At 37.7% G+C, this 27,826-nt stretch overlaps 1 protein-coding gene and 1 pseudogene across 1 annotated transcript; one reads left to right on the plus strand and one right to left on the minus strand.

Annotated features, from left to right (window-relative positions):
- Positions 1 to 113: 113 nt before the first annotated feature.
- Positions 114 to 27,300, minus strand: LOC134804838 (uncharacterized). Its single transcript, XM_063778111.1, has 7 exons — positions 27,038 to 27,300; positions 24,269 to 24,403; positions 21,356 to 21,542; positions 20,885 to 21,136; positions 15,433 to 15,507; positions 2,857 to 2,972; positions 114 to 406 (listed from the first exon to the last, which is right to left on the minus strand). Exons 1-7 carry the CDS (start codon positions 27,200 to 27,202, stop codon positions 227 to 229), a joined length of 1,110 nt encoding a protein of 369 aa, XP_063634181.1. The 5' UTR covers positions 27,203 to 27,300; the 3' UTR covers positions 114 to 226.
- On the plus strand, positions 7,601 to 9,332 carry LOC134804401 (uncharacterized; annotated as a pseudogene).
- Positions 27,301 to 27,826: the final 526 nt, after the last annotated feature.

The raw sequence follows: 27,826 nt of genomic DNA on the forward strand, positions 1-27,826 counted from the left end.
TTGCTATCTGTTTTTGAAGAGTAACGAGAGGCTCAATATAAGCTCCAAGGCTCGAACTGACATGTTTCAAATAAAAAGAAAAATAGACCATTTTTTTTCTAGTGCTGATGTTTTTATTTTTATTTTTCCATGTTTTCATTACAAGTGAAGATCAACATAAATTATACTACTTATCTGTATTTCAAACACCGTCAGTATCGGTAGGCGCTGAGTTAGTTGGTGGCTGTTATTGGCGGCGTTGATTCATGCATGCCCGACTTAGCAGGCGTAGAACTAGGTTAGAACCTGCTTCATTAATTTCATTACTTTCTGTTTTGTTTGATTCATCTTCCGCGAATGCTATTGGTGCGGTAACGCTTTCGTTGCTGAACTCTTCACCTCGTGGAAGGTAGATGCCGAATCGATCCTGCACAATCATAATCATTGCGTTATTAATTCAACGCCCAAATATCGTCGACGATACGACACCGACAAGTGGTCATTTACTGCTCAACTTAAAGTAAGTAAATACTTTGATGTACGAGAAAAAAAATATTAATTACATCTGATAGAACATGATTGTGTAGTACAAAGGCGAACTTATCCCTAAGAGGGATCTCTTCTAACCTATACCTAATTAAAAACTATACCTGAAGTAATTATATATTACATACTTTAACCCTTTACCAGGCGAAGGGATATATGCCTCCCACATCTTATATCGGTTACCGTAGTCAGGTTTTAACTCCAAACCTCCTACAAAATATTTTTTAAATCCGTGAAAATTGTATTTTATGATCTTCATTCACAACACGCTTCTAAATCGCGTAATATATCTTTGGCAGCCGTTAAATTCACTTTAACTCTAATTTCAGTAAACTACGGAGAAATTCGAACACTTTCCTTAATTTCTATGAAACAGAAGTACATAGGTCAAACAATTTTTAGATATTTTGTTGATTTTGAGTGTTGAAAGGTAATGTAATCGTAAACATTGCTAAATATTTATGCATTATTGTGTATGACCAGAATTAGGATGTGGGTGGACATTATCCCATGGCCTTATTAGAGTTTAACTGTGCGGGAGCTATTCTTCCCATGGCCCGGTAAATTGTCTTGTCATGTCATAAAAACTCACGTAAGTAATAAAACTGTTTATGTGTTTAACCTAGAACGATTCAGTGATTGATATGTTTCGTTGTAGATTTGGAGTTAAACCTTGACTATGATAACCGATATAAGATGTGGGAGGAATATATCCCTTCGCCTGATCAAGAATATAATAAGACAAAATCGAGTATGGCAGTTAATTACTTAGACAGGCGATGGGATAAACGTAACCCACATTTTTATTTCTGGTTTAAAGGAACATCTCCGACTTTAGTAAATACATTTATTACAAGGCGTTCAATACGGTTGTAACAGTATACCATACAGTACGTATGAAGACACGCTAGTTCTTAGGGGTCTGGTAAAGGGTTAAAAGTCGTCTGTGTATAAGAAGTCAGCAATCTTAGACTGCCCTACATTTTCAATCAATCAATTACTCAAATTATCGAGCAGCTATGGACTTTGAGGGACTATGGGATGGGATATTTTTAAGTAGAAACAGGTAGTGAGGCAGGGCAGGAATCGAACCTGCGTCGTTAACAAATTGCATTTCAATCTCAGCCCAGGGCAATGATCGCCTTGATCACTTTTTAACAAGCTCTTATTAGGTCGAGGTGATCACTTTTTAACAAGCTCTTATTAGGTCGACCTGTATGTACAGTCGCCATCAGATATATCGGAGCGGCCAAGGTGCTCACAAATATCGGAACACGCCTCTATTGTCAGGGCGTTAGAGCGCGTGTTCAGATATTGTGAACACCTTGGCCGCTCCGATATATCTGATGGCGACTGTAACTATGTAATGGAATCTAAGGTAACTAATTTAACCATCTTCCAAGGGTCGTAGCGTCATGAAAATTAGCAGCTGTATGTAGTTCTGATGACAATACAGTAATATGGTACTGTCGAACTGATCTGATGATGGAGACAGGAGGTGGCCATAGGAACTCTGTGATGAAACAACGCAACCTAATTGTGTTAGGGGTTTTTAGAATTGTCTCGATGAGTATTAGTTGTCTGTCGTAAGAAAAGTACAGTCAGCGATAAAAGATTGTACCAAAAATGAAATTTTTGCCAAAAAACTTATTTTTCGTAGGTATCATACAACTATTTTAATTCGATAGAAAATTAATGGTAAAACTTAAACCGCAGTCATTCTTGGGCACAATTTATATCTATTTGACTGTTCGAAATAGGAAGCTGACTTGACCTTGTCGGTCAACATTCCTTTTTCTAGATCTGTAACATTGGTCTATTGGTCAAGTGTTTCGTAACTGTAGCTGTTGCTGACTGATATTTGTAAATTTATAACTTCTAGCTTATAAAGCGAGTCACTAGCGATAAATATAACGAAAGGTCTTGTAGTCTAGCCGTCCTTAGAACAAAAGAGGTATTGAATTATCGAAAACTTCTGAAAGACTTCTCTTTTGACAGTGTGTTACAATTTGTAAAGCCTGTTCGATTTCAAAGATCAACTTCCCCATACATTTACTATGGCGTACTTGATCTTAGAAAAGCTTAGTCTGTCCGCTATTTTATACTTATACTTCTGGATTAAATACAATTTGTACATTCCAGGTAATTAACTGTCGGAATGTTTTCAAAATTGCGATATTTCCACATGGAATAATTTCAGAAAGATCTCATAACTTTGTACGAGGAATTAAACTTGCCATTTCCAAAATGGAAACTTTATTTCTTGTGAATTTTTTAAAGAAGTTTCCGACAACATTTATCAACAATTACAAGTTCCACATCCGTACTCACCTTCGGGTACCTGTTGTAATAAAACTGTGGGTGGCAGGCGCAAGGTCGTGGCGGTGGCACCTTGTAGCTTGGGTGTGAAGAAATTTCGCTCTTGGGGGTTGGTGGGGTCTCGTAACCTAACAATAGTACTTTGTGCAATGTGGGAGGTAAGTGGAATATTAAACGAGAGTGAATTAAAGACTCGAGTAATAATATTCGTACCCCCGGAGTTACACACAATGTGTTTCATCACACTCGCGAAAACTAAATTTTAAGCGAAATCATTCTTAAATACGGTGACATTTCAAACATTCGTCCGCCATATTGAAGTTTTTTGGCAGTGTAGGCATCGAAGACCCATCGACATTCAGCCACAATTGAAAATTGTGTAATATTAGTTTATGTAACTGCTACATAATGAAAGGCGTTAAAAACTCGAGTGTGGTTTTATGAAACGAACGAAGTGAGTTTCATAATAGGGTTACACGAGTGTTTAATGCCTAATTATGTACAGGTACATACACTGCATACACTGCTCTCTTAGACTGGTCATATTTTTCATAAAATCGATTTTATTGGCAAAACATATTACTTTTTGGCAACGGGTTTATTAACCTAATTAAACCCCGCTGAATCCGAATGTTCCGGTTGCTCGATCGAAATATTGACCGCAAGTGACGGATATTTGACATTAAAGGTCCCTTTTATCAGTTTTTCGTAAATAACTATTAAACGGTGGTGCATAGCAAAATATGTTCTATTACATAAGTAATCTGCATAAAATTGCCTACACGAAAGATTCAGTACAATTTTTAGTTTTTCGTTAATAACTCATAAACGGTGGCGAATATCAAAAAATGTTGTTAAACGATAATAATCTACACAAAATTATGTACAAAAAAGATTGTGTACACTTTTCGCAGGGATCAATATTTAAAAAGATAATAAAGATGGAAAGTTAATTATAATAAATTCTAGGTTTCCTTGTTTTTATTTATTCGTTTTTAATTTGAAAAGTATGACTCATAGCAAAAAAAATCTTATACATAAATAATAAACATAAAATTTTCTACAAGAAACATGTAGAACACTTTTCGCTAGGATCAATATTTAAAAAGACAAAGCAGCGGGTAAGTTAATTATAATCAATTTTAAAATCCCTTTTTAGTTTTTTGTAAATAACTCCTAAACGGTGTCCCATAGCAAAATAGGTTTTTAAGAATAAATTATCTACACAAAATTTCCTCCAAAAACATCTTGAACACTCTTCTCTAGGATCAATATTTAAAGCGATATTAAAGGAAGAACGTTAGTTACTATCAGTTCACAGGTCACTTTTTTTTAGTTTTTCGTAAATAACTCGTAAATGGTGGCCCGTTTCAAAACAATATCATACATAAATATTGAACATAAAATTGTCCACAAAAAATGTTGTGTACACTTTTTCGCTACGATCAATATTTAAAGAGGTATTAAAGGGGTATGTTAATTATAATCAAATAAACCGGGCAAGTGCGAGTCGGACTCGCGCACGAAGGGTTCCGTACCATAATGCAAAAAAAAAAAACAAAAAAAAGCAAAAAAAAAACGGTCACCCATCCAAATACTGACCACTCCCGACGTTGCTTAACTTTGGTCAAAAATCACGTTTGTTGTATGGGAGCCCCATTTAAATCTTTATTTTATTCTGTTTTTAGTATTTGTTGTTATAGCGGCAACAGAAATACATCATCTGTGAAAATTTCAACTGTCTAGCTATCACGGTTCGTGAGATACAGCCTGGTGACAGACGGACGGACGGACGGACGGACGGACGGACAGACGGACGGACGGACGGACAGCGAAGTCTTAGTAATAGGGTCCCGTTTTACCCTTTGGGTACGGAACCCTAAAAAAGTGTTCAAGATGTTTTTTGGAGGAAATTTTATGTAGATAATTTATTCTTAAAAACCTATTTTGCTATGGGACACCGTAACGAGTTATTTACAAAAAACTGAAAAGGGACTTTAAAAATGATTATAATTAACTTACCCGCTGCTTTGTCTTTTTAAATATTGATTCTAGCGAAAAGTGTTCTACATGTTTCTTGTAGGAAACTTTATGTTTATTATTTCTGTATAAGATTTTTTTTGCTATGAGTCATACTTTTCAAATTATTAACGAAAATATTAAAAACAAGGAACTTTAGAATTTACTAAGTATAATTAACTTTACCTCTTTATTATCTTTCTCTGCGCTCTGGTACGGGATCACCTGCACGAAACGTTCACCAGTCCCGTGGAGCGTGCTCGTCTCCTTGCTTGTTCCGAGTGGGAGTCGGGGGCGTGGTTACACGCTTTACCCTCCAAAAATCTAGGCACTCTTCTCAGCAATGACACGTTTAGGCTTTCGATGGCACTGCGACTCGGAGCGGTCTGTGTTGCCCCGCACACATGTCACTGTGGTTCCACCGTCACTGGTAAGGGCCTACATGGTCTGTCTTGCAGCAGAAGCGCGGGCCGCATCACACGCCACGCTAGCATTAACGACATTCTGCGCCGGGCCTTTACCAGTGCCGGAGCACCAGCCATCCTAGAGCCCATAGGCCTCACCAGAGACGACGGCAAACGGCCCGACGGCATGACTCTTGTTTCCTGGAGGCTGGGCCGGCCCCTAGTCTGGGACGCCACGTGTGTCGACACTCTGGCGCAGTCCCACCTCCCAGGGACCTCGACCAAGGCCGGGACGGCCGCAGCAACGGCCGAGCACCTCAAACGGCGCAAATATGCAGCCATTGATTCTGGTTGCATGTTTGAGCCGTTTGGGGTGGAGACCCTCGGGCCTTGGGGACCCGGAGCACATTCCATATTTAGGGAGCTAGCGAAGCGTCTCAATGATGCTACACGGGTGACCAGAGGGCTGGGTACTTCCTTGCCCAGAGAATTGGCATTGCCATTCAGCGCGGCAATGCCACCAGCCTTCTGGGCACCCTACCATCCGGCGCAGATCTAGCTCCCATTTTTTATTTGTAAATATGTGTATATAGTTGTTAGAGTTAAATTTTAGTTTTAATTTTAATGTTTAGTTTAATTATTATCTTTTTAAATATTGATCCCTGCGAAAAGTGTACTGATTCTTTTTTGTTCAAAATGTTGTGTAGATTATAAACGTTTAACAACATTTTTTGATATTGGCCACCGTTTATGAGTTATTTACGAAAACTAAAAAAAGGGACCTTAGAAGTGATTATAATTAAATTTCCCGCGTTAATATCTCTTTGAATATTGATCCTAGCGAAAAATTGTACTGAATCTTTCTTGTAGGCAATTTTATGCAGATTACTTATGTAATAAAAAAATTTTTGCTATGCGCCACCGTTTACGAGTTATTTACGAAAAACTAAAAAAAGGGACCTTTAATGTCAAATATCTCTCTTCAGGTCAAGATTTCGATCGAGCAACCGGCAAATTCGGACTCAGCGGGGTCTAATTAGGTTAAAAAACCAGGTTGCTTAAAAGTAATATGATTTGCCAGTCGCATCAAGAAGGAGAGCGCTTTTGAATTTTTTTGTCTAGTCTATCTGGTGGAACTCGCGGATACGAGGTGGCGTCTCCGAAATATCTTTATCGCACATTTTACATGAAAACTTTGCTATAGGTAGTTTAACAAATTATTATTGTACTTACATACAAATAAAAAAAAACTTTACGTCAAATGGCGGCAAATGAAAACTTTTTGACGCACATCACGCCTCCGTAGTTTTTTTAATTCAGAGACAAACTAGAGTTGGGGTCGATTGCCATATCTTTCGATACCAACTAACATGCAAGATTTGTCAAAATTGTATGCAGTTGACATTCTATTTCGAATAAAATGTCATCTCGACTGATATTAGAATAGGCATCAAATCAAATTGCTTTCTTTTTTCAGAGATGTTCGAAATTTGAATGTCATTACCAAATCGATTTAGATATATGTAGTAATGAAAATGTTTTGGTAGGTACCTACCTATTATATTTCCTAGCTTCATTCTTAGCGATTTGTTTACATATTGTAGCTGAGCTCCACATCACAGCCTTGCACGGATATTTAAAGTAGGGAGATTTTAAAATCCGCTACTGGCAACACTCAACAACACCCTGCACCGTACCCCTGGTTCGATCTTCATTCTGTGATTCCGTGCTCATAGCCTACGCACGTCGCACGATTTTAAATAAATTATTTCAAGAACTGTTATTAACCATGTCGAAACGAAATAGTTGTGAAAGCAATGACAGTATCAAAAGGAAAATTGCATTACTGGAATTACAATTACTGCGAAATTCCAAGCGAAAAAGAATAGTTTATTCTGATCATGAAAATGAAGGTGAGTTTATTTCTTTTATTGTTCCTTATTTGATAAAATGCCAGACATTTCAAGCATTAACAAAAATAAATCGGTTTAAAATACAACGCAATCTTGTGTCAACCTACCCTCAAAAAATATTTTTTTCTTTTTATCCGTGGTGATACCCTCATAATGGTGATATTTTATTTCCCATATTATACATTTCGTATAATATCATTTGTAATGATCTTGTGATGCGAGACGCCAAATGGGCTATCTCTTTCACGTATTTTAGTAGCTCGCAAGCTACGATATTAAGACTAGTAATATTATTTTGTGATGCGAGACGCCAACTGGGTTATCTCTTTCACGCAACGTAGACAGGTATACCAACTTGCGATATTAATTATGATGCGAGACGCCAACAGGGCTATCTCTGTCATATATTTTAATTGAAGAGTATTTTCAGAACACTTCGTATGTGTGATGCGAGACGCCAACAGGGCTATCTCTTTCACAAAATACATACAAAAAACCTGATGACTTACATATATTTCCACACCTATTAAGAAAGCTAAATTGTTTTAGGATCAGATACCGATATGTCGTCAGAACACCTCGATCGAGATGATTCATGTCTATAAGCATCACCGTCACGCGTCGCACAGGCCCCGCAGCCAGCACCGGCACCGACACAAGCACCGGCACCAGCAATTGTTACTAATGCGCCCTCGACATCTGACCCTACGATAGCGTCTTTGATCACACAAGACACTATTTCTACAGAACTTGATGATGAGATTCTAGAAGTATTAGGTGACGCACCAAAATCAGAAATCAAAATGGGAAAACCGACACATAAAGATTTAGCATCGAGATGGCAAGAAATCCTAGATAAAGGATTAGTCAAAGAGACGAAAGATAAATTAACCGAAGCCTACCTTATTCCTGAAAACTGTGATTTACTAGTTGCGCCATTGTTGAATCCTGAGGTAAAGTCAGAATTAGCGGATAATTTGGTGAAACGAGACAACGCTATTATGGCAAAACAAAATCAGGTTGCCATAGCAATTGCGGCTCCGAATCAAGCAGCCGAGTTGATAATTGCTAAAGAACAACACACCAAGATTTTGAAACCAATTAAGCGACGCGTGTCACGCGTGCAGGCTTTTATGTGACAGCCATTGTTCGGATACGAAAACAAGGCGTGGATTCGTCATTTCAGCGATTAATCCTGATATGAAGGATGTGCTTAGCGAAACCAAGCGCAACAAGTTTTTGTTTGGAGACAATGTATCAGAAAAATTAAAATCTGCAAAAACAATAAAACTGTCTGCAGCCGACCTTAAACAATCAAAAAAATATCCTTCTAACAAATTTCATATAAACAACTTCGTAAAAACGAATCGCAACAAGGGAAATAATCGTTTAAACTGGAAGACGATGCCTCGGAAGATAACACCGAAAGCAGACTACTACTACGGAAGGAGTCGCCAGTCACAACGCAGTGAACCGCGTCACGGCTCTCAACGAAGGGGGACAGCGGAGCGACCAGCGGCCTGGAGGAGCAGGAGACGATAGATGTAGAGGTAGCCTATGCCGGCCGTCTTAAATATTTTTTGCCACAGTGGGAACAAATTACTGACGATGAGACCGTTTTGTCGTGGTTGCAAGGATATAAGATTCCATTTACTTGTACACCTTCTCGTCCTGATGCTCCAAGCGTGTACCCGAAGTCAGAGATTGAGCATACTGAATTTTCAAATGCAATAACTTCATTGTTAAATATGCAAGCTATCTCAGAATGTAATCACGTAGATAACGAATTTTTATCAAACATATTTCTCGTGCCTAAACCAAATGGCGACAAAAGGTTTATATTAAATTTAAAATGTTTGAATAAATTTATAAAACCTCAACATTTTAAAATGGAGGATTATAGGACAGCCTCAAAACTAATAACCAAAAATTGTTTCATGGCATCAATTGATTTGAAAGACGCTTATTTTTTAATCCCAGTCCATGAAGATCATCAGCGGTTTCTTCGGTTTAAATATAATAACACATTATATAAATTTAATATTTTGCCTTTTGGTTTATGCACAGCACCATATGTTTTCACAAAACGGCTTAAACCTGTAATTGAAAACTTGAGATCAAATGGTTATATGTCGGTAATTTACCTGGACGATATACTCGTACTTTGTTTTGGTAGAACTTATTTACAATGTCAGCAAAATATCACATTTACTAAAACTTTGCTTCAAAAACTTGGGTTCATAATGAATGTAGATAAAAGCTGTTTAATACCGAAACAGCAATGCAAATTCTTAGGTTTTATATTTGATTCGGTCAATATGACACTTAGTCTCCCTGAGAATAAAAAATCTAAAATATTTGATCAATTAATTAAATTTAAATCACTTACGAAATGCAAATTACGCGACTTTGCCGCATTTATCGGACTTTTAACATCTGCCTGTCCAGGCGTCCAATATGGATGGCTGCAGTGGCGTAGCTAGAGGATATGGCGCCCGGGGCAGGCACCAAATTTGCGCCCCCCCCCAAACGAAATGAACTAACGAAAGGGTTACTTTTTTACTTACTAAAGTTTACTTTTAATTTAGACAAATACAGTGTATATGCGTTTTTGTAGTACATTGGTGGCTAACAAGCTTACGACCCACCTGATGGTAAGCGGTCACCGCATCCTATGGACGTCTTCACTCCAAGGGTGTTACATGCGCTTTGCCGACCATTTTAAAACTTATAAACTTATTTTTTGGAGATCTTTTTGGACTTAAAGGTTTAATATTTGAGTGAGTTTGGGATCGTAGACTATTCATAGGTACAGCGCGCCATTGGACTGATTTGAAGGGTCCAAGGTGGCATCCAGGTGCTCCTGTCCAAAGGTGACAGCAGTACTCAATATATGGGATCAGTCTACCCCAGAGTAAACTATCGCCTCCCTTTATTGAGCACACCGACTTTTTTTGGATACGGGCGCAGCCTACCCAGCAAGGTGGCTACGAAATTATTGGACGTCACTGATGGAGATGTCAACACCGATTGAGGCTCCCAATACTCCCTGACATGGGAAGGGTTGTGCCTTGAAAAATGAGGTTTTCTTAGCGGTAAACGCGCAAAATTGTGGCGCGCAAAGTCTTGGTGGGATTGAATTGGACTAAATTGTCCCGATCCCACACCGAAACTCTGGATAGAATGCTCTCGATACCTGACACAGGTTTTTCACGACATTCTAGTATCACAGACCGAGTGATGTTGGCACGGCATGTGTTATACAGGGTGGTCCAAACCTTGACGTTCAAATTTTTTTTTCACATTGCTCACGCTGCACTGTGGGCTATTAGAATAGGTATGTATGTTAGCCGACTTTTCGTAGTTTTAGAGTTATGATTTTTATTACTTTTAACTTTTGTTAAGGAATTGGAAAGGAGCAATTAATTTATTAAAAAAACTATTGAACTTTTTTAAATGTTTCTTTTTGTAACATAATCCTTGACAAACGGCGCAGTTGCTAAAAAAAACCGGGCAAGTGCGAGTCGGGCTCGCGCACGAAGGGTTCCGTACCATAATGCAAAAAACGGCAAAAAAAACGGTCACCCATCCAAGTACTGACCCCGCCCGACGTTGCTTAACTTCGGTCAAAAATCACGTTTGTTGTATGGGAGCCCCACTTAAATCTTTATTTTATTATGTTTTTAGTATTTGTTGTTATAGCGGCAACAGATGGTTCACGGTTCGTGAGATACAGCCTGGTGACAGACGGACGGACGGACGGACGGACAGCGGAGTCTTAGCCACGTCTCACGGGGAGACTCAGAACAGTGCCGCGACGCATGGCACTTTCATGCAAAAACCCGCGAGTAATCGGCCCGACATATACGTACTACGAGCGTCTACCCGCTGAATTACGAACGGAAACATCTGACGAAACATTTGAACGTCAACTGAGAGTCCTTTTATTGGATAATCCACTTTATTCTGTAAATGAGTATATGACCCTGACATTTTAAATTGAAAATTGAATCGTATAAATTTGACATGTTCTCAGTTATTGATTTATGTATATTGTAATATGTACCTAGTATTTTATTTAGAACATGACGATCATTAAGAGATACTCGTACTAAGTTATTACCGTATTTTGTTTTGACATGAATGGATAAATTGTTGACATAAGATTAATTATTGCAAGACATTTTTTAATTTGTATGTATTAAATAATATTATGTAAATATGAATGACGATCATAATATAAATTCGTGTAGATTAGTCTAGCATAATTTATAATGTAATTTAATATTATGAGAATAAATATCCAAATCTAAATCTAAATCTTAGTAATAGGGTCCCGTTTTACCCTTTGGGTACGGAACCCTAATAATCAGCATCCTCACTCGGCTGAGTTGGGAAAAAAAGACAACGTTTTATGTTCAAGCATGTCAAGCTTAGATGTTGCCCTTACCGAAATAAATAAAAAATTCAAGCGATTTCAAGGACTTTTGGTTATTTTAGAAAATGCTAGACCCTAAGTTTTTTAAAAGGTAAAAAAAGTGATACTTAATAGTTATAATTTGTCAGAGACGCCGGTCAAAGGAACTGAGGTGGAAAGCTTCCAAATTAGTAATTCATTAAAAAATCTTCTTTTGTTATTTCTACTATTATTTTATGGGGTCACTTCCCCATCGCTATTTCATGTTATCAGTGCAAATACCACGAACAATTATTAGAAGGCATAAAAGCAAAGCAAAGCTTCACCCCGGAATTTCTTAACAAAAGTTAAAAGTCTCGAAAACTACGAAAAATCGGCTAACATACTCGTACATGGGGTATATTCTGATAACCCACGACGAGGATTCTAATTTCCGTTGCCAGGGAGGTTTTGGGATTATACTGAGCAACTTTTACTATGAGTCCAACCCCTTAGTCGCGAAAAAAAATTTGGCTGTTTCCTACATTTTGGCTGGTCCATTTTCTATGGGAGGGTAAACATTTTTCGCGATTTCGGGGTTGGTCCCGTAGTAAAAGTTGCTCAGTATAATCCCAAAACCTCCCTGGCAACGGGAATGTAGTTATTTTTTAGCCATCCCTGTATAGTACTGTCGTCCGCATATCGATGAATGTCGTCGATAGACAACATGTCACAGATATGCAGCAGCAGCAGCTATTGGAGCAGCCGGCCTAGCCAAGGTTACAATCGCTATCGCTTCGATAACGAAAAGCATTATGTCTCTCTATCACTCTTCCTTATTAGTGTGACAGTGACAGTTGCGTTTCGATCGCTACAGAGCGTAAGCGATTGGCAATATTGGCATCTTGGCTACGCGGCCAGGTTCCGTCTACTACGGCTCATATGCGCCTGCCGGACAAAGGGCGATCCATTTGCATAGGTAGTCTCTTGGACAGTCCATAAGATGGTAACTTCGACAGGAGACCCCTAACGGAAAAGACGCGCTAACACGGGACACAACTCTGAAGCACTCGGCCCGCTCGCCTTATAAAACGAAAGCATAGCAACTCCTGCCGAATATCCCTCTGCTTGATAGAAGTTTCTGGCATAGAATATTCGCACTGCGGGATGGTGGGCAGTAGGGCGCTACCGTCGTCTTTCAAGGTCGAGTTGGAGGCAAAAAGAGTACCTAAAAGATCGGCTTTCTCTTTTGCGCTGTGGGCCAGAATACCATCCGCATTTCACACTTCACAGTGGTGGTAAATACGACTGACAAAAGTTTCCCTGCTGCCTTTTGGCAAGGCGGAGAGGTAGTCTTTTGCCCATTTTGGCGCCCCCCGTTGGACGGCGCCCGGGGCACGTGCCCCCTCCAATCCCCCCTAGTTACGCCACTGGATGGCTGTACACTAAACAATTTGAAAGGCATAAATATCTTTGTCTTTTAGAAAACCCTAATTATGATCAAATAATTTCATTGCCTAGTAAATTTAAGAATGATTTTAATTGGTGGATTGACAACATAGGATCCAACAATCCTTTTAAATTTAATAAATTTAGATTAGAGATATTTTCAGACGCTTCTTCAAGCCGGTTTGGAGCATTTTGTAATGGTCAGGAAGTTCACGGTTTTTGGAAAGAAAATGAAAAAGATATGCATATAAATAGCTTAGAATTAATAGCTGCTTTTTTAGGTTTGAAAACCTTTGCAAAACACGTGTCAAATTGTGAATTGTTACTAAGGATTGATAATGTTACTGTTATCTCTTGTATCAATCGTATGGGGAGCATTCAAAACCCACACTTAAATCGCATATCTCGTAACATATGGCAATGGTGCGAAGACCGAAAAATAATACTGTTTGCGTCATACATAAATACTCATGAAAATATAGAGGCAGACCATCTTTCGCGTAAAAAGTTTACTGATACGGAATGGGAGTTGTGTGATGAGGCTTTTCAAGTGATTGTAAATACTTATGGCAATCCTACAATAGATTTGTTTGCAAGTCGTAGTAACGCTAAGTGCTCCAGGTACGTGTCATGGAAGAATGACCCGAAAGCCTGGGCAGTAGATGCATTTACAATCACATGGAAAAATACGTTCTTTTACGCATTTCCACCTTTTTCCATCATATTAAAAACCTTACAAAAAATTATATTCGATAAAGCAGTAGGAATTTTAGTTGTGCCATATTGGCCTACTCAGCCGTGGTTCCCAGTGTTGCGAAAAATTGCCATTTCCAATTTTATACATTTTGAACCAAATTATAACTTGTTAAAATCTCCTTTCAGATTGTCCCACAACTTGAACAAGACCCTTACATTGGTTGCCGTGAAATTGTCCGGAAATCGTTACCACAAAAATCATTAAATGATAAATCTATAGAGATTGGATAAATCTACGCGTGTCATCACTTTCAAAAAAACTTACAAGCAATATGACAGTTGCTTAAGAAATTGGATAAATTACTGTAAAAATCATGGTATAGATTATCTTAAACCAACTATTCCCGATATAATATTTTTTTTTGCATTTATTTATGAAAATGGTGCTCAATATGGCACAATAAATTCGCATAAGTCCGCAGTTTCTTTATTGATAGGTACGTCAGATTTTAGAGACGAGCGAATTAAAAAATTCATGAAAGGAGTACTTCGTCCTAGACCAACGGCCCCAAAATATGATTTAACGTGGGATGTATTGTTTTACGTTATTTGTCTAATAAATGGCCCAATGATTCACTTGATTTAGAAAGCTTACCAAAAAAGTTGTCAACATTATTGGCACTCGTAACTGCACATAGAGTCCAAACTTAGCTTTGATTAAATTAAATAATATTAATATTGTAGAGAATGCAGAGGTCTTAATTAAGATACCAGATCCAATAAAAAGATCCCGGTTAAATTCAACACAACCTTTATTAAAATTGCCATTTTTTGATCAAAATCCGAGTATATGTCCAGCTAGATGTTTGATTTCTTATATTAATAAAACCAGGTCTTTGCGATCAGGCGATCATAATAACTTATTCATAAGTTATAGGAAACCTTACTCAAAATATCGTCCCAGCGTTTAAGCCATTGGATTAAAGATACACTAAAACAAAGTGGTTTAGATACTGCCATATTTGGTACACATAGTACCAGGCATGCGGCTACATCCAAAGCCAATTCTCTCGGCGTAAGTTTAGATGTGATACGTAAAACCGCGGGTTGGAGTGCGTCATCCTCCGTGTTTGACAGATTCTATAATCGGGAAATTGTAATCGATCACAAAAATCAATTTGCTCAAGCAATTCTTTCCTGCACATCCAATACCACTTTACATTGATTAATAAATTTAATAATGTTAAATGTGAATAAGATAGACCCTTTTCGTTTCGAAATAATATTTTGAAATATATTTTCTTTTTTTGTCTTAATATTTTTCTCCCAATATCCTACAATATGTAAACAAATCGCTAAGAATGAAGCTAGGAAATATAATTAAAGATCAAACGAACTTACCTGTACGTGAAGTTCGATCATAATTATATGAGTAGCTTCATTCGACGCGATTAATAATAACCCTCCCAAATATCCCTTCCCTACAAAAAAAAAGCAGGCAGGGTGTTGTTGAGTGTTGCCAGTAGGGGATTTTAAAATCTCCCTACTTTAAATATCCGTGCAAGGCTGTGATGTGGAGCTCAGCTACAATATGTAAACAAATCGCGTCGAATGAAGCTACTCATATAATTATGATCGAACTTCACGTACAGGTAAGTTCGTTTGATCATTAATTTTATATGTATGCCCTGGCTGCATGTAGGTACCTTACCTTTGAAATTATGTAAGCGTCGTAATGTCCTCTTCAACTTCTTTCGCATCCTTTTTTCCCAGGCTATTTCGGCAGCTGTAAGGAATAAACAAACAGGTATAGTTGGTCAAAAGACTGTCTCATTTCAATCATAGACAGAGAGAATCATACTATCTTTGTCTTACACTAGTACTAGCACCCAAAAGAAAAGGATGAGTATAGTTTTCCTGGTTTTTACTGACTGACAAATTGGTTTGACCAACTATAATTCATTATCTTTGGGATCGGGGTCGAATCTAGACACGCGGTAGCGTGTCCAGCCAAGTTCAAAGAAAAAGGAACTGGCGACGCAGCAACCGTGTGTAATATTACACGAACCATTTCGAGCTACTTTTGACCCCTTCACAACTTGAAACCTACTTAACCTACACAAATGAAATTTGTCACATGTATTCAAGCCTCTTAGCTTGTCCTAAATACAAAATTTCATAAAAATAGCTCATACAGTTATTGATAAATCAACGTGTAAAAACCGGCATTTTTGTGACTGACTGACATATAGATCACAAACCTAACCCACTTCCAGATGACCTAGAAACTTGAAATTTGGCATCAAGGTAGACTATTAGGTGTATATAGAGGGAAAAATCTGAAAACTGGAAATTATTGATATTTCGATGGAAAAAAAAAAATATTAATACTTATAGACCAAAATCCTAACCCACTTCTAGATTACTTAGAAACTTGATATTTGGCATGAAGGTAGACTATTAGGTGTATATAAAGGGAAAAATCTGAAAACAGGAAATTATTGATATTTTGATGAAAAAAAAAATAATTAATTCTTATAGACCAAAAACCTAACCCACTTCCAGATGATCTAGAAACTTGAAATTTGGCATCAAGGTAGACTATTAGGTGTATATAGAGGGAAAAATCTGAAAACTGGAAATTATTGATATTTCGATCGAAAAAAATAATAATTAATATTTTGGCCTATGCTCAAAATGGATGTAGGGTTGGGTCCCGTGGTACTAAAGAGCTCCTCCTCATAGACATGACCATCTGCCAACAAATCCGGCGGACCAGGGGGGCCCTCTCAGCCGCTTGGATTGACTACAAGAAGGCCTATGATTCGGTGCCTCATTCATGGCTGGGGAGGGTCTTAGAGCTGTACAAAGTTGATGCAGCTTTGAGAGCCTTCCTAAGCGCGTGTATGGGGCAGTGGACCACAGTCCTTCGTCAACCAGGAGGCGGGGATGACCGACCTGGCCCACAGGATTTTATAAGGATTGAGCGAGGAATATTTCAGGGCGACAGTCTGAGTCCGCTATGGTTCTGCCTAGCTCTGAATCCCCTCAGCACCCTGCTGAAGGATTTGGGACTAGGTTGCCGGCTTCGGAGAGAGGGTGAAGTTATTTCTCACCTTCTGTACATGGATGACCTCAAATTATTTGCATCAAATACCCAAGGCTTGTTGGAGCTACTGAAAACCACCGAAGTCTTCAGTAGTGCCATCAACATGGAGTTTGGTGTCGATAAATGTGCGGTTATGCATGTACAGCGGGGGAAGGTTGTAAATTCAACAAATTTACAACTTTCTGAGACAATGTCTTTCAGGTCTATCTCTGAATCAGAGACCTATAAATACCTTGGTATGTCACAGTCGTTGGGTATTGAGGACGAGGGTATTAGACGGTCGGTGAAGGAGCGCTTTTTCAGTCGGCTCACAAAAGTCCTTAACAGTCTTTTGTCAGGAGGCAACAAAGTGCGCGCCTTCAACGCCTGGGTAATGCCTCTTCTCACATACTCCTTTGGCATACTAAGGTGGACTCAGACCGAGCTGGACGCCCTGGATCGGAGGGTCCGATCACTGCTCACCACACATCGCATGCTACACCCACGCTCGTCAGTTATGAGATTGTACATCCCACGGAAGTGTGGAGGCCGAGGCTTCCTAAACGCCAAGGATCTCCACAACCGCGAGGTGTACAATCTCAGGAATTATTTCCTTAACAACGAGTGTGGGATGCATCGTGATGTGGTGGCAGTAGACAGGAACCTCACGCCGCTCTCCTTGGCAAACGAGAACTGGCGCAAACCTGTGGTACTAAGTACTGCGGATCGCAAGGCGGCATGGGAGAGTAAGGCGCTACACGGGCGGTTCTACAAGGCCCTCACGGGACCCGATGTGGACCTGCTCGCGTCGGTGAACTGGTTACGATTCGGGGACCTCTTCGGAGAAACCGAGGGTTTTGCCTGTGCAATTGCGGACGAAGTGATGATGACGAACAACTATCGGAAATATATCCTGAAGGACGGTACGGTCGACATTTGTCGGGCATGCCGCCGTCCCGGAGAGTCACTCAGGCATATCATTTCCGGTTGTTCTCATCTTGCTAACGGTGAGTACTTGCACAGACATAATCTCGTAGCCAGGATTATTCACCAGCAACTTGCTCTTCTATACGGCCTTGTGGACCGCGAAGTACCGTACTACAAGTACTTACCTGCGCCTGTTCTCGAGAATGGTCGTGCCACGCTCTATTGGGATCGATCTATCATCACTGACAGGACTATTGTCGCCAATAAGCCTGACATCGTGCTGATAGACCGATCGCAGCGCCGGGTCGTGCTCGCCGACGTCACCATCCCCCATGATGAGAATCTCGTGAAGGCCGAGAAGGACAAGTCCAGCAAGTACCTAGACTTAGCTCATGAGATTACCGCCATGTGGGATGTTGACTCGACGATCATTGTTCCGATAGTCGTGTCAGCGAACGGTCTCATAGCGAAGAGTCTCGACCAACACCTAGAGAGACTCTCGCTGGGTGGTTGGATCAAGGGTCAGATGCAGAAGGCGGTAATTTTGGACACGGCGCGTATAGTACGTCGGTTCCTCACTCTGCGACCCTGACCACCGGCAGCTTGGGCCCTGCCCCGCTGCCGGCGGCACTCTAGGTTAGGTTTTTTTATAATGTGTTTATATGTATTTTTTATTGTTTTGTAAGTGTTTTTATATTTTACTTTTATATTCATATTATAAAAATACCTAACTTAAGACGAAAAATAAATAAAGATAATATAATTAATACTTATAGACCAAAATCCTAACCCACTTTTAGATGACTTAGAAACTTGATATTTGGCATGAAGGTAGACTATTAGATGTATATAAAGGGAAAAATCTGAAAACAGGAAATTATTGATATTTTGATGGAAAAAAAATAATTAATACTTATAGACCAAAAACCTAACCCACTTCCAGATGACCTAGAAACTTGAAATTTGGCATCAAGGTAGACTATTAGGTGTATATAGAGGGAAAAATCTGAAAACTGGAAATTATTGATATTTCGATGGAAAAAAATAATAATTAATACTTATAGACCAAAATCCTAACCCACTTTTAGATGACTTAGAAACTTGATATTTGGCATGAAGGTAGACTATTAGGTGTATATAAAGGGAAAAATCTGAAAACAGGAAATTATTGATATTTTGATGGAAAAAAATAATTAATACTTATAGACCAAAAACCTAACCCACTTCTAGATGACTTAGAAACCTGATATTTGGCATCAAGGTAGATTATTAGGCGCATACAAAAGAAAACATCTGAAAACTGAAACTTTTTGACAACTGACCGCGCGTTAGCGAGGGTCTCCTTTTCAGCTTAGGCAAACTGCTTTCATGATGAATAGAATACTTACTATAGTAATTTCTGTACAAAAAGTAATGATATCCCAACAAAAACATAAATGTGAAATGAGAGCCAAGTTCAATATTAAGAATATGTATTGTTGTTGACTCGCTGACAAAAGAATTGAGATCTATATGGGTGCCAAGTTCTGTGCTGTGTAGAAAATCCTGAAATTATAAAGGATTTGTCTAGGCTAGTTTTTACCAACAAACCAAATTTTAGAAAAGTAACGTACCTAGTCAAATATAATAAATAACCTATACATAAAAACTAGCCAAGACAAATCCTTTATAATTTCAGGATTTTCTACACAACACAGAACTTGGCACCCATATAGATCTCAATTCTTTTGTCAGCGAGTCAACAACAATACATATTCTTAATATTGATTTTGGCTCTCATTTCACATTTATGTTTTTGTTGGGATACATATGTCTGCGGTTGCTTCTAATTGCCACGACTCTTTTCATATATTTTGTATGAGTCGCGGCAATTAGACGGCAGACATATTTTATGAAAATGACCGATCGATACTAGGTGCAGGTGCAACCATTCACATAAAACAGTTAATTATATTTCTATTTTAAAAACGTGTTTCAACGAATTTAGGGATAAAGGATCGCAATAACAAAAGACCAAAGTTGACTGAATTTTATACACCAGATGAAAACTCTAATAACGATTTAAATATCCCTTAGTTTACGGTTATGGTTTTGTGACTTTACTGATTGAAACTTGGATTTTTGACATCTTCCATTTTAATAGACTTATAGTTATTTGTACAACAAGAGATCAAAGTTTGATATTTCTTCGATTCTATAATAGATTCACGAGCGTAGCGAGTGAATCTATTATAGAATCTTGAGCGTAGTAAGGGAATCAAAAGCGCACGAGATGTAAATAACTTTGATCTCGTGTAGTACACAAAATATTTCACCTTAGCAGTGAGAACATACCTATTAGACAACTTGAAAAATGTAATCCTTCTTCGTCACTTAATACCTATGCACTCATGTTTTCTTAAGATATACAAACAATTAAGTTTAATTACCGCAATCGAACACAAAAACAAAACGTAATTTAAAATTTCAGTAAAATAATATGGAAATAACGAACATCAACTGACACTTCAATCAACAACTTTTTTTTTTGTAAAAAAAAACTTTGTAAGATACAGTCCGAATTGCGGATACGTACTATTTGTCAACTATAGTAGAAATTCTTAAAAGTAAAATAATTAATTTTACGTGATAATCTGTGTATTTTTTGAGTACTATATTTTAATTGTCCAATAAAATACCTAAAATATAGTATTTTTTATCAGTTTTTATCAAATCTTAAACTTTTTTTTAATAAATAATTATTAAGAATTCATACTCGTACGGAGCTCGTACGTGGTTTGGAACTATGCCTTCTGAAGTTTTTCGGAGGTCTATTATAAACAGTCAATATACCGTTGAATGTCGTTTGAACTGTTTTTCGTCTGTTTCTTTTTGCTAACAGTGTGAAAGGGACAGAGATAATAGAACCCAAGTATTTCGAACTTGTATTAGGGGTGCATGTTGAAATGACATTTGACTATAAAGGTCACTTGAATGTCATTTTGTCTCACTCAGTGAGCAAAATCGCATTTTGCTCACTGTTTTTAAGAAGCAAAGTACCCTTGTTCGAGCTGCTGAGGTGAAAACAATATTTGCGCTCAAATGCAAAATGGCGATCAAGATAATTAAATTGGCTAGTAATTAGTTTTCTTAGCCAATTGTGTCTTACCAATCCGTTCTTTTTCTATAATATTCAATTCAAACAGTCGGTAAGCCCTGAACAATAGGTCGGCTATGTCAGCTCTGATCTCAATGACGGGTATCTCCATTGCTTCCTCGACCGCCTTGGACAGTTCAACATAGGCGGTGTCGTAGAGAAGCGCCCCTTCATTCACTTGGCTGTAGATGGCCTTGTCCACCGTATTCGATACCATCTGCAGCATCAACTCGGACACCGTCGGCTCCGGAGTCGGTATAGGCTCTAAAGCGAACACAAATACCATTAGGTAACCATACAAAATCTATATCCCCATTCAAATATACAGGGCGGTTAAAAAATAAGTGCATTTGGCCGTGTTGACTACCCCGCAGTAACTACATCACAGAATGATACAAGTTAAAAACTCATCAAGTCATCATGGGCTTACTTTCCATATTACTACTACCAATTACAGCTAAATAGAGAGAGAATGATAAGTACCTGGTGTAGGCAATGTGGTTTCCGAAGTCACTATTGAAAGGAATGACGAAGACAGTGTGTTCGGAGTAGGCCTCATCGAGCTTGAAACCTCCCAAGGAGAAGGGGGATAGTGTTTTGTGTATATATTTTTTAGGTCTCTTTCTATATCTTTATCTTCGTAGGTAAATACAGGCTTTTCATTGCAATTCTAAGATTCAAGTAAGGATAAATTATAGTACATTGTGCAACGAGGGGGTAAGTAAAATTTTGCATACGAGGCCTCAGGCTGGAGTGAATTAAAGACTCGAGTTTGCAATATTTTTACCCCCGGAGTTACACACACAATACAATTCGAACGGACGATGCAGTCATAAGGGTAGTTTGGTGTTTATTTTACTGATATGGAGATATTTAATAATTATTATACACCGTGTTTTTTTATATTTCCGTTAATTTCAAGGGTGCATTCCTGAGCTTAAATCAAGTAACTTTCTCAAAGACACCGATGTTCTAATTAAGTCCATTTCGGAGATAATCCATAATTTATTTTTTTCCTATAAGGCCTCTACAAGCGTGTACACTTGCCTTAGGGCCGGCTTACATATTGATTAGTGTTTAGAATGAGTTCATACATTTGCTACTAAACTTAAGTACAATCTCGGTCGACTGATGTACGAAATGACATTGATATGTCACAGATTTCAATTGTTTGGTTGAGTTAAATGTAATGCCCGTGTTACAACAACGCTATATGCTACATTTAATTACTTTTTAAACAAAAAAAAAAAACAAAAAAGAAAACAAAAAAAATTTTTTTTTTTGAAAGTTAAGTATGCCATTTAGTTCTTATAAACGTACTTAACTATACCCCGAAGTTAACGGAATTCAATAAAAACACGGTGTATATTATATTATATGAACTGTCATTGGATATTGGCTACAAATATAATGACCACCAAAAAATACTTTGGTACCCTAAGTAAAAAAATCATGCTTACCAAAAAAAATTACTGAACACCAAAAAAATAAGGCCTAAAAATACAAAAGTACCACCACTTTAATTACGACTGCACTTCAAATTGTATTCAAATACCAAATATATTGAATGATCACCAAAAATCATTAATGATCACCAAATCTTGAAGACCAACTTAATGCGATATTTTCACCTAAATAAACCACTATGATTACCAAAAAATTTATACATATTACCAAATAAAGTAAACTGATGCCAAAATTACTAGCCCCTCCCGCTCAACCCCCCGTAGCCCGCACCGCATACCTACCTAACCTAATCGACTTTTCTAGTAGCATTTCGTTATGCTACTAGAAAAGTAAGTTAAACTGCTATCAGTTAAGTGGGTTAGGTTAGGTTAGCACTGCGACCCTTACAGAAACGAAATGGTACTAGAAAAGTAGGTTAGGTTAAGTTTCAACTGCTACCCATACAGATACGAAACGCTACTAGAAAAGTGGGTTAGGTTAGGTTTGAACTGCGACCCTTACAGAAAAGAAATGCTACTAGAAAAGTGGGTTAGGTTAGGTTTGAACTGCGACCCATACAGAAACGAAATGCTACTAGAAAAGTGGGTTAGGTTAGGTTTGAACTGCGACCCTTGCAGAAAAGAAATGCTACTAGAAAAGTGGGTTAGGTTAGGTTTGAACTGCGACCCTTACAGAAACAAAATGCTACTAGAAAAGTGGTGGTGGTTAGGTTAGGTTAGAACTGCGACTGTTACAGAAATAAAATGCTACTAGAAAAAGGTGACGAAGTGGATTAATTAATTTAATAGGATAACGATATATTAAATGATTGCACAATTTTAATTAAAATGTGGTTACAATTTTGTGATCATTTACTATTTTTGCGTTTACAATGATTATTTTGGAGCCATTTGCTTTAATAGGATAGCAAGATTTAAAAATTTGGTTATCATTTTACATTAAAATGGAGTTCTAATTTTGGTGGTCATTTACTATTTTTGGGTTTACAATGATTATTTTGGTGTCATTTTCTTTAATAGGATAGCAAGATGTAAAAATTTGGTTATCATTTCACATTAAAATGGGGATTGAAATTTGGTAATCATTGACTATTTTTGGGTTAATAATGATTATTTTGGTGTCATTTCCTTTAAAAGGATAGTAAAATGTAATAAAATTGGTAATCATTTCACATTAAAATGGTGTTATAATTTTGGTGATCATTCATGATTTTAGGGTGGTAGAATAGATTTTTTTGGTATTAAGTTTTACTAAATCTGGTGATCAGTTAAATAGCAGCCTTGGATATTTACAACTCGTTACACATTTCTTCTCCAACTACATATATAAACTAACTTTTAGCTATAGTTTAACTTAGAGCTCCTTCCCACTGACGTGACGTCCAGCTTTTTGCAGGAACGGTTTTCTGCAGGATCCAGTTTTCTGTAGTATGCGTGCAGTATCCCGCAAACAGAATGCTCGTGTGAACCTTACTATAGTAGCACGTATACTACTAAAACGGGATCCTGCAGAAAACCGTACCCGCAAAAAACTGGACGTCAGTGGGAAAGAGCTCTTAGCAGTGTCAAACTAACATATTCGCTAACTTCTGCGTAACTTACTTTCTATACATCTCGCTTGCACTAATATGCGAGCACGAGTGAGATGCATAGAAATTAAGTTACGCACACGCTAGCGAATATGTCAGTGTCAAATTGGTGGTAGCCGTCGTATAGGTAGTCCTAACAGCAAACTGACTAGAGTTAGACCAAGAAAAGGCTGCAGCGATTTTAATAGCCCACGCAGTGCAAGTGTTATTTATACGTCATTATTTCATAGAAGTTTGACGTTTAAAATAACACTTGCACTGCGTGGGCTATCAAAATCGCTGCAGACTTTTCTTGGTCTAACTCTACCTTTATACATAAGTCAGAGGAACAAGTTAATTACTTGAGGCACGGGTCCGGGGTTCTCGTTGAGGTCGTCACAAATCTCGATCATTTTTGCTGCTGCGTCCTTGAGGCTCTCCCTTGATTTGCCACCAGTTACCAATTTGCCAAAATATGTCTCCAACATGTACCTTATCTGCGATTAGTTAAAATGTTTATTTAGTATTTTTATTTTATCAAAGAGGTAGAACATTTATAAAGGCCATGGCAGGATAAGCTAAGTGAATCTGCCCCTAGCGAGTTTTGGCTTGTATTTTTTTTAATGATGTGGCTTTGTATTGGTAACAAGTATGCAAAATTTGAGCCCCCAAAAGTTTATAGTTTTAAAATAAAAAAATATAAAACGAAATATGATTTTTTTTCAATATTTTTTTTTCTAGCCAGCCGATTTTGACGTGCGTCACGTATAATGTGTATACCTATAGTAAAGACAATTATATGACTTTAATTATAGGATATATTGCCATACAAAAAAGAAGAAAAATACAATTACTTTTTTCAAAAAAAAATTTTTTATTACTTTCACGTCATTGACACCTCCAAATTGTTCACCAAAGCTAAAGCGTTTCTATAAAGAGTTTTTAATCGAGTAGTTTTGACGAGCGGGTATAGAAAATGTAGAGTGATGTATTCAATTAAAAAAAAACACCATGTTCTACCACAGATAAAATTAAGTAAATACATTCATTTTGTAACTTATTAACCCTTTACCAGCCCTCAAGTCCATAACAAAAAAAAAACCCTTTACCAGGCGAAGGGATATATTCCTCCCACATCTTATATCGGTTACCATAGTCAGGTTTTAACTCCAAACCTCCTACAAAATATTTTGTCAATCCCTGAAAATAGTATTTTATGATCTTCATTCACAACACGCTTATAAATCGCGTAATATATCTTTAGCAGCCGTTTAAATTCACTTGAACTCTAATTTCAGTAAACTACGGAGAAATTCGAACACTTTCCTTAATTTCTATGAAACAGAAGTACATAGGTCGAACAATTTTTTGATATTTTGTAGATTTTGAGTGTTGAAAGGTAATGTAATCGTAAACATTGCTAAATATTTATGCATTATTGTGTATGACCAGAATTAGGATGTGGGTGGACATTATCCCATGGCCTTATTAGAGTTTAACTGTGCGGGAGCTATTCTTCCCATGGCCCGGTAAATTGTCTTGTCATGTCATAAAAACTCACGTAAGTAATAAAACTCTTTTTGTGTTCAACCTAGAGCGATTCAGCGATTGATATAATGTTTCGTAGTAGATTTGGAGTTAAACCTTGACTATGATAACCGATATAAGATGTGGGAGGAATATATCCCTTAGCCTGATCAAGAATATAATAAGACAAAATCGAGTATGATAGTTAATTACTGGGATATCCGAATGGGAATGGGATAACCGTAGCAGACCGTAGCCCACATTTTCATTTCTGGTTTAAAGGAACATCTCCGACTTTCGTAAATACATTTTTTACAAGGCGTTCAATACGGTTGTAACAGTATACCATACAGTACGTATGGAGACACGCTAGTTCTTAGGGGCCAGGTAAAGGGTTAAAGAGACTAGCTTTGGTGAAAAAATTGGAGGTGTCGCTGACGTGAAAGTAATAAAAAATTTTTTTTGATAAAAGTATTTGTATTTTTTTTTCTTTTTTGTATGGCAATATGTATATCCTATAATTAATGTCTTTACTATATGCACATTATACGTGACGCACGTCAAAATCGGCTGGCTAGAAAAAAAAATATTGAAAGAAGATCATATTTCGTTTTTAATTTTTTATTTTAAAACTATAAATTTTTGGGGGCTCAAATTTTGCATACTTGTTACCAATACAAAGCCACATCATCGAAAAAAATTACAAGCCAAAACTCGCTGGGGGCAGATTCACTTAGCTTATCCTGCCATGGCCTTTTTAATACAATATTTTTTTATTGTATGTACTTTACTAAAATAGTATGTGTGACACGATAAGGGTAAAAGTATTAGAAATGTATTTGGGTTAAGGATCTTGTTTTTGAGCTCCGTAATTATTTGTAACAAATAAGATATCGGAAAAACATATTATAATCTATCTAACTAATACCTTTAAACGAGCAATTCATGTTTATTTATAAATATAATTCAGGGATCTCGGAAACGGCTCTAAGGATTTCGATTAAACTTGCTATATGGGGGTTTTCGGGGGCGAAAAATCGATCTAGCTAGGTCTTATCGTCGTTTTCCCGAGTGCTTAAATTGGTTAGCAAGAAGGACATCATTTTCTATTTTCTATATGAATTTTGTTTCTAAAAGGGTAACATCATAATTTTATTCTTTACATAAAAGTGCAGGAGCTCAAAAGCTTCACGATCCAACACCAGTCATCATTTGCATTTGTCAAGGCTTTTCGCCACCGCTCAAGCCTTGGGTCCGCTATCCGCTTGGAAATTAATCCCACGAATTGGTGTAGGCACTGGTTTTTACGAAAGCGACGGAAATCTGATCTTCCAACTTAAATAGAAAACTAGAGCTTGTTGAGATTAGTCCGGTTTCCTCACGATGGTTTTCCTGCACCGACAAGCGACGTAAATATAAAATGATATATCGTAGATAAGTCATTGGTACGAGCCGGGGTTTGAACTCGCGACCTCCGAATGGAAAGTCGCGCGCTCATACCGCTACTACTACGAGCGCTTCACCGTCCAACCCAAGTATGCGATACAATTAAATTAGGGGTATTTTCTAAAGATAACATTAAATAGAGGACGTTATGTACCAACCTTGGGATTCTGAGAAAGAAAAGCCTCTTGTTCCAGTTGCACAGTTCTACCGAGCCTGGCGACGGCTTCGCGTTGGCATGGAGTGGTGGCTTCCCAATCTGCTTCACAAAACTCATTTCTCATCGCAGGAACGGCCATACCGCTCATATTCTTAATAAATGACATTCTGTTACAAGTAAATTCATAAACAAAATCTATAATATTATAACAAAAATTCACTAACGTACATCGAACAGCTTCAAATGTTCATGTAAAATTTTGCTTTATGTCATGTTAATATTATGCAAAAACATTAGTTATTTTCTCTATGGTCATCTACGTAAAATCAAGATATAGTTGGTCAAACCAATTTGCCAGTCAGTAAGAACCAGGAAAACTATACTCATCGTTTTATTTTGGGTGGTAGTACTAGTGTAAGACAAAGATAGTATGATTCTCTCTGTCTATGAGTGACATGAGACAGTCCTTTGACAAACTATAAATCTATTATTTATGCTTGCTCACGGGATAAAAGTTTGTTGATTTTAAGGTTTCATTATAAGGCCGGCCACACATGTCCGGAATGTCTCTCTGAATAGGGGATATTACTGCAATGTCCTGCCGCCAGAGTGCAGCACTACCGACTCAGTAAATTCATAGACTAACTTATACATACTGTGCCTTAAACTGTCTTTTGACAAATTTTCACAGACAATAAAATATGACATTGATGCATCAAGGCGGTTTGTTAACAAGGGCCTACCGGTAAACGCGAAAATCGTAATTTAGTTATCTGCCTCTTTATCGCTC

The sequence above is a fragment of the Cydia splendana genome, chromosome Z (genome assembly GCF_910591565.1).
Source record: "Cydia splendana chromosome Z, ilCydSple1.2, whole genome shotgun sequence".
Classification (NCBI taxonomy): Eukaryota; Metazoa; Arthropoda; class Insecta; order Lepidoptera; family Tortricidae; genus Cydia; species Cydia splendana.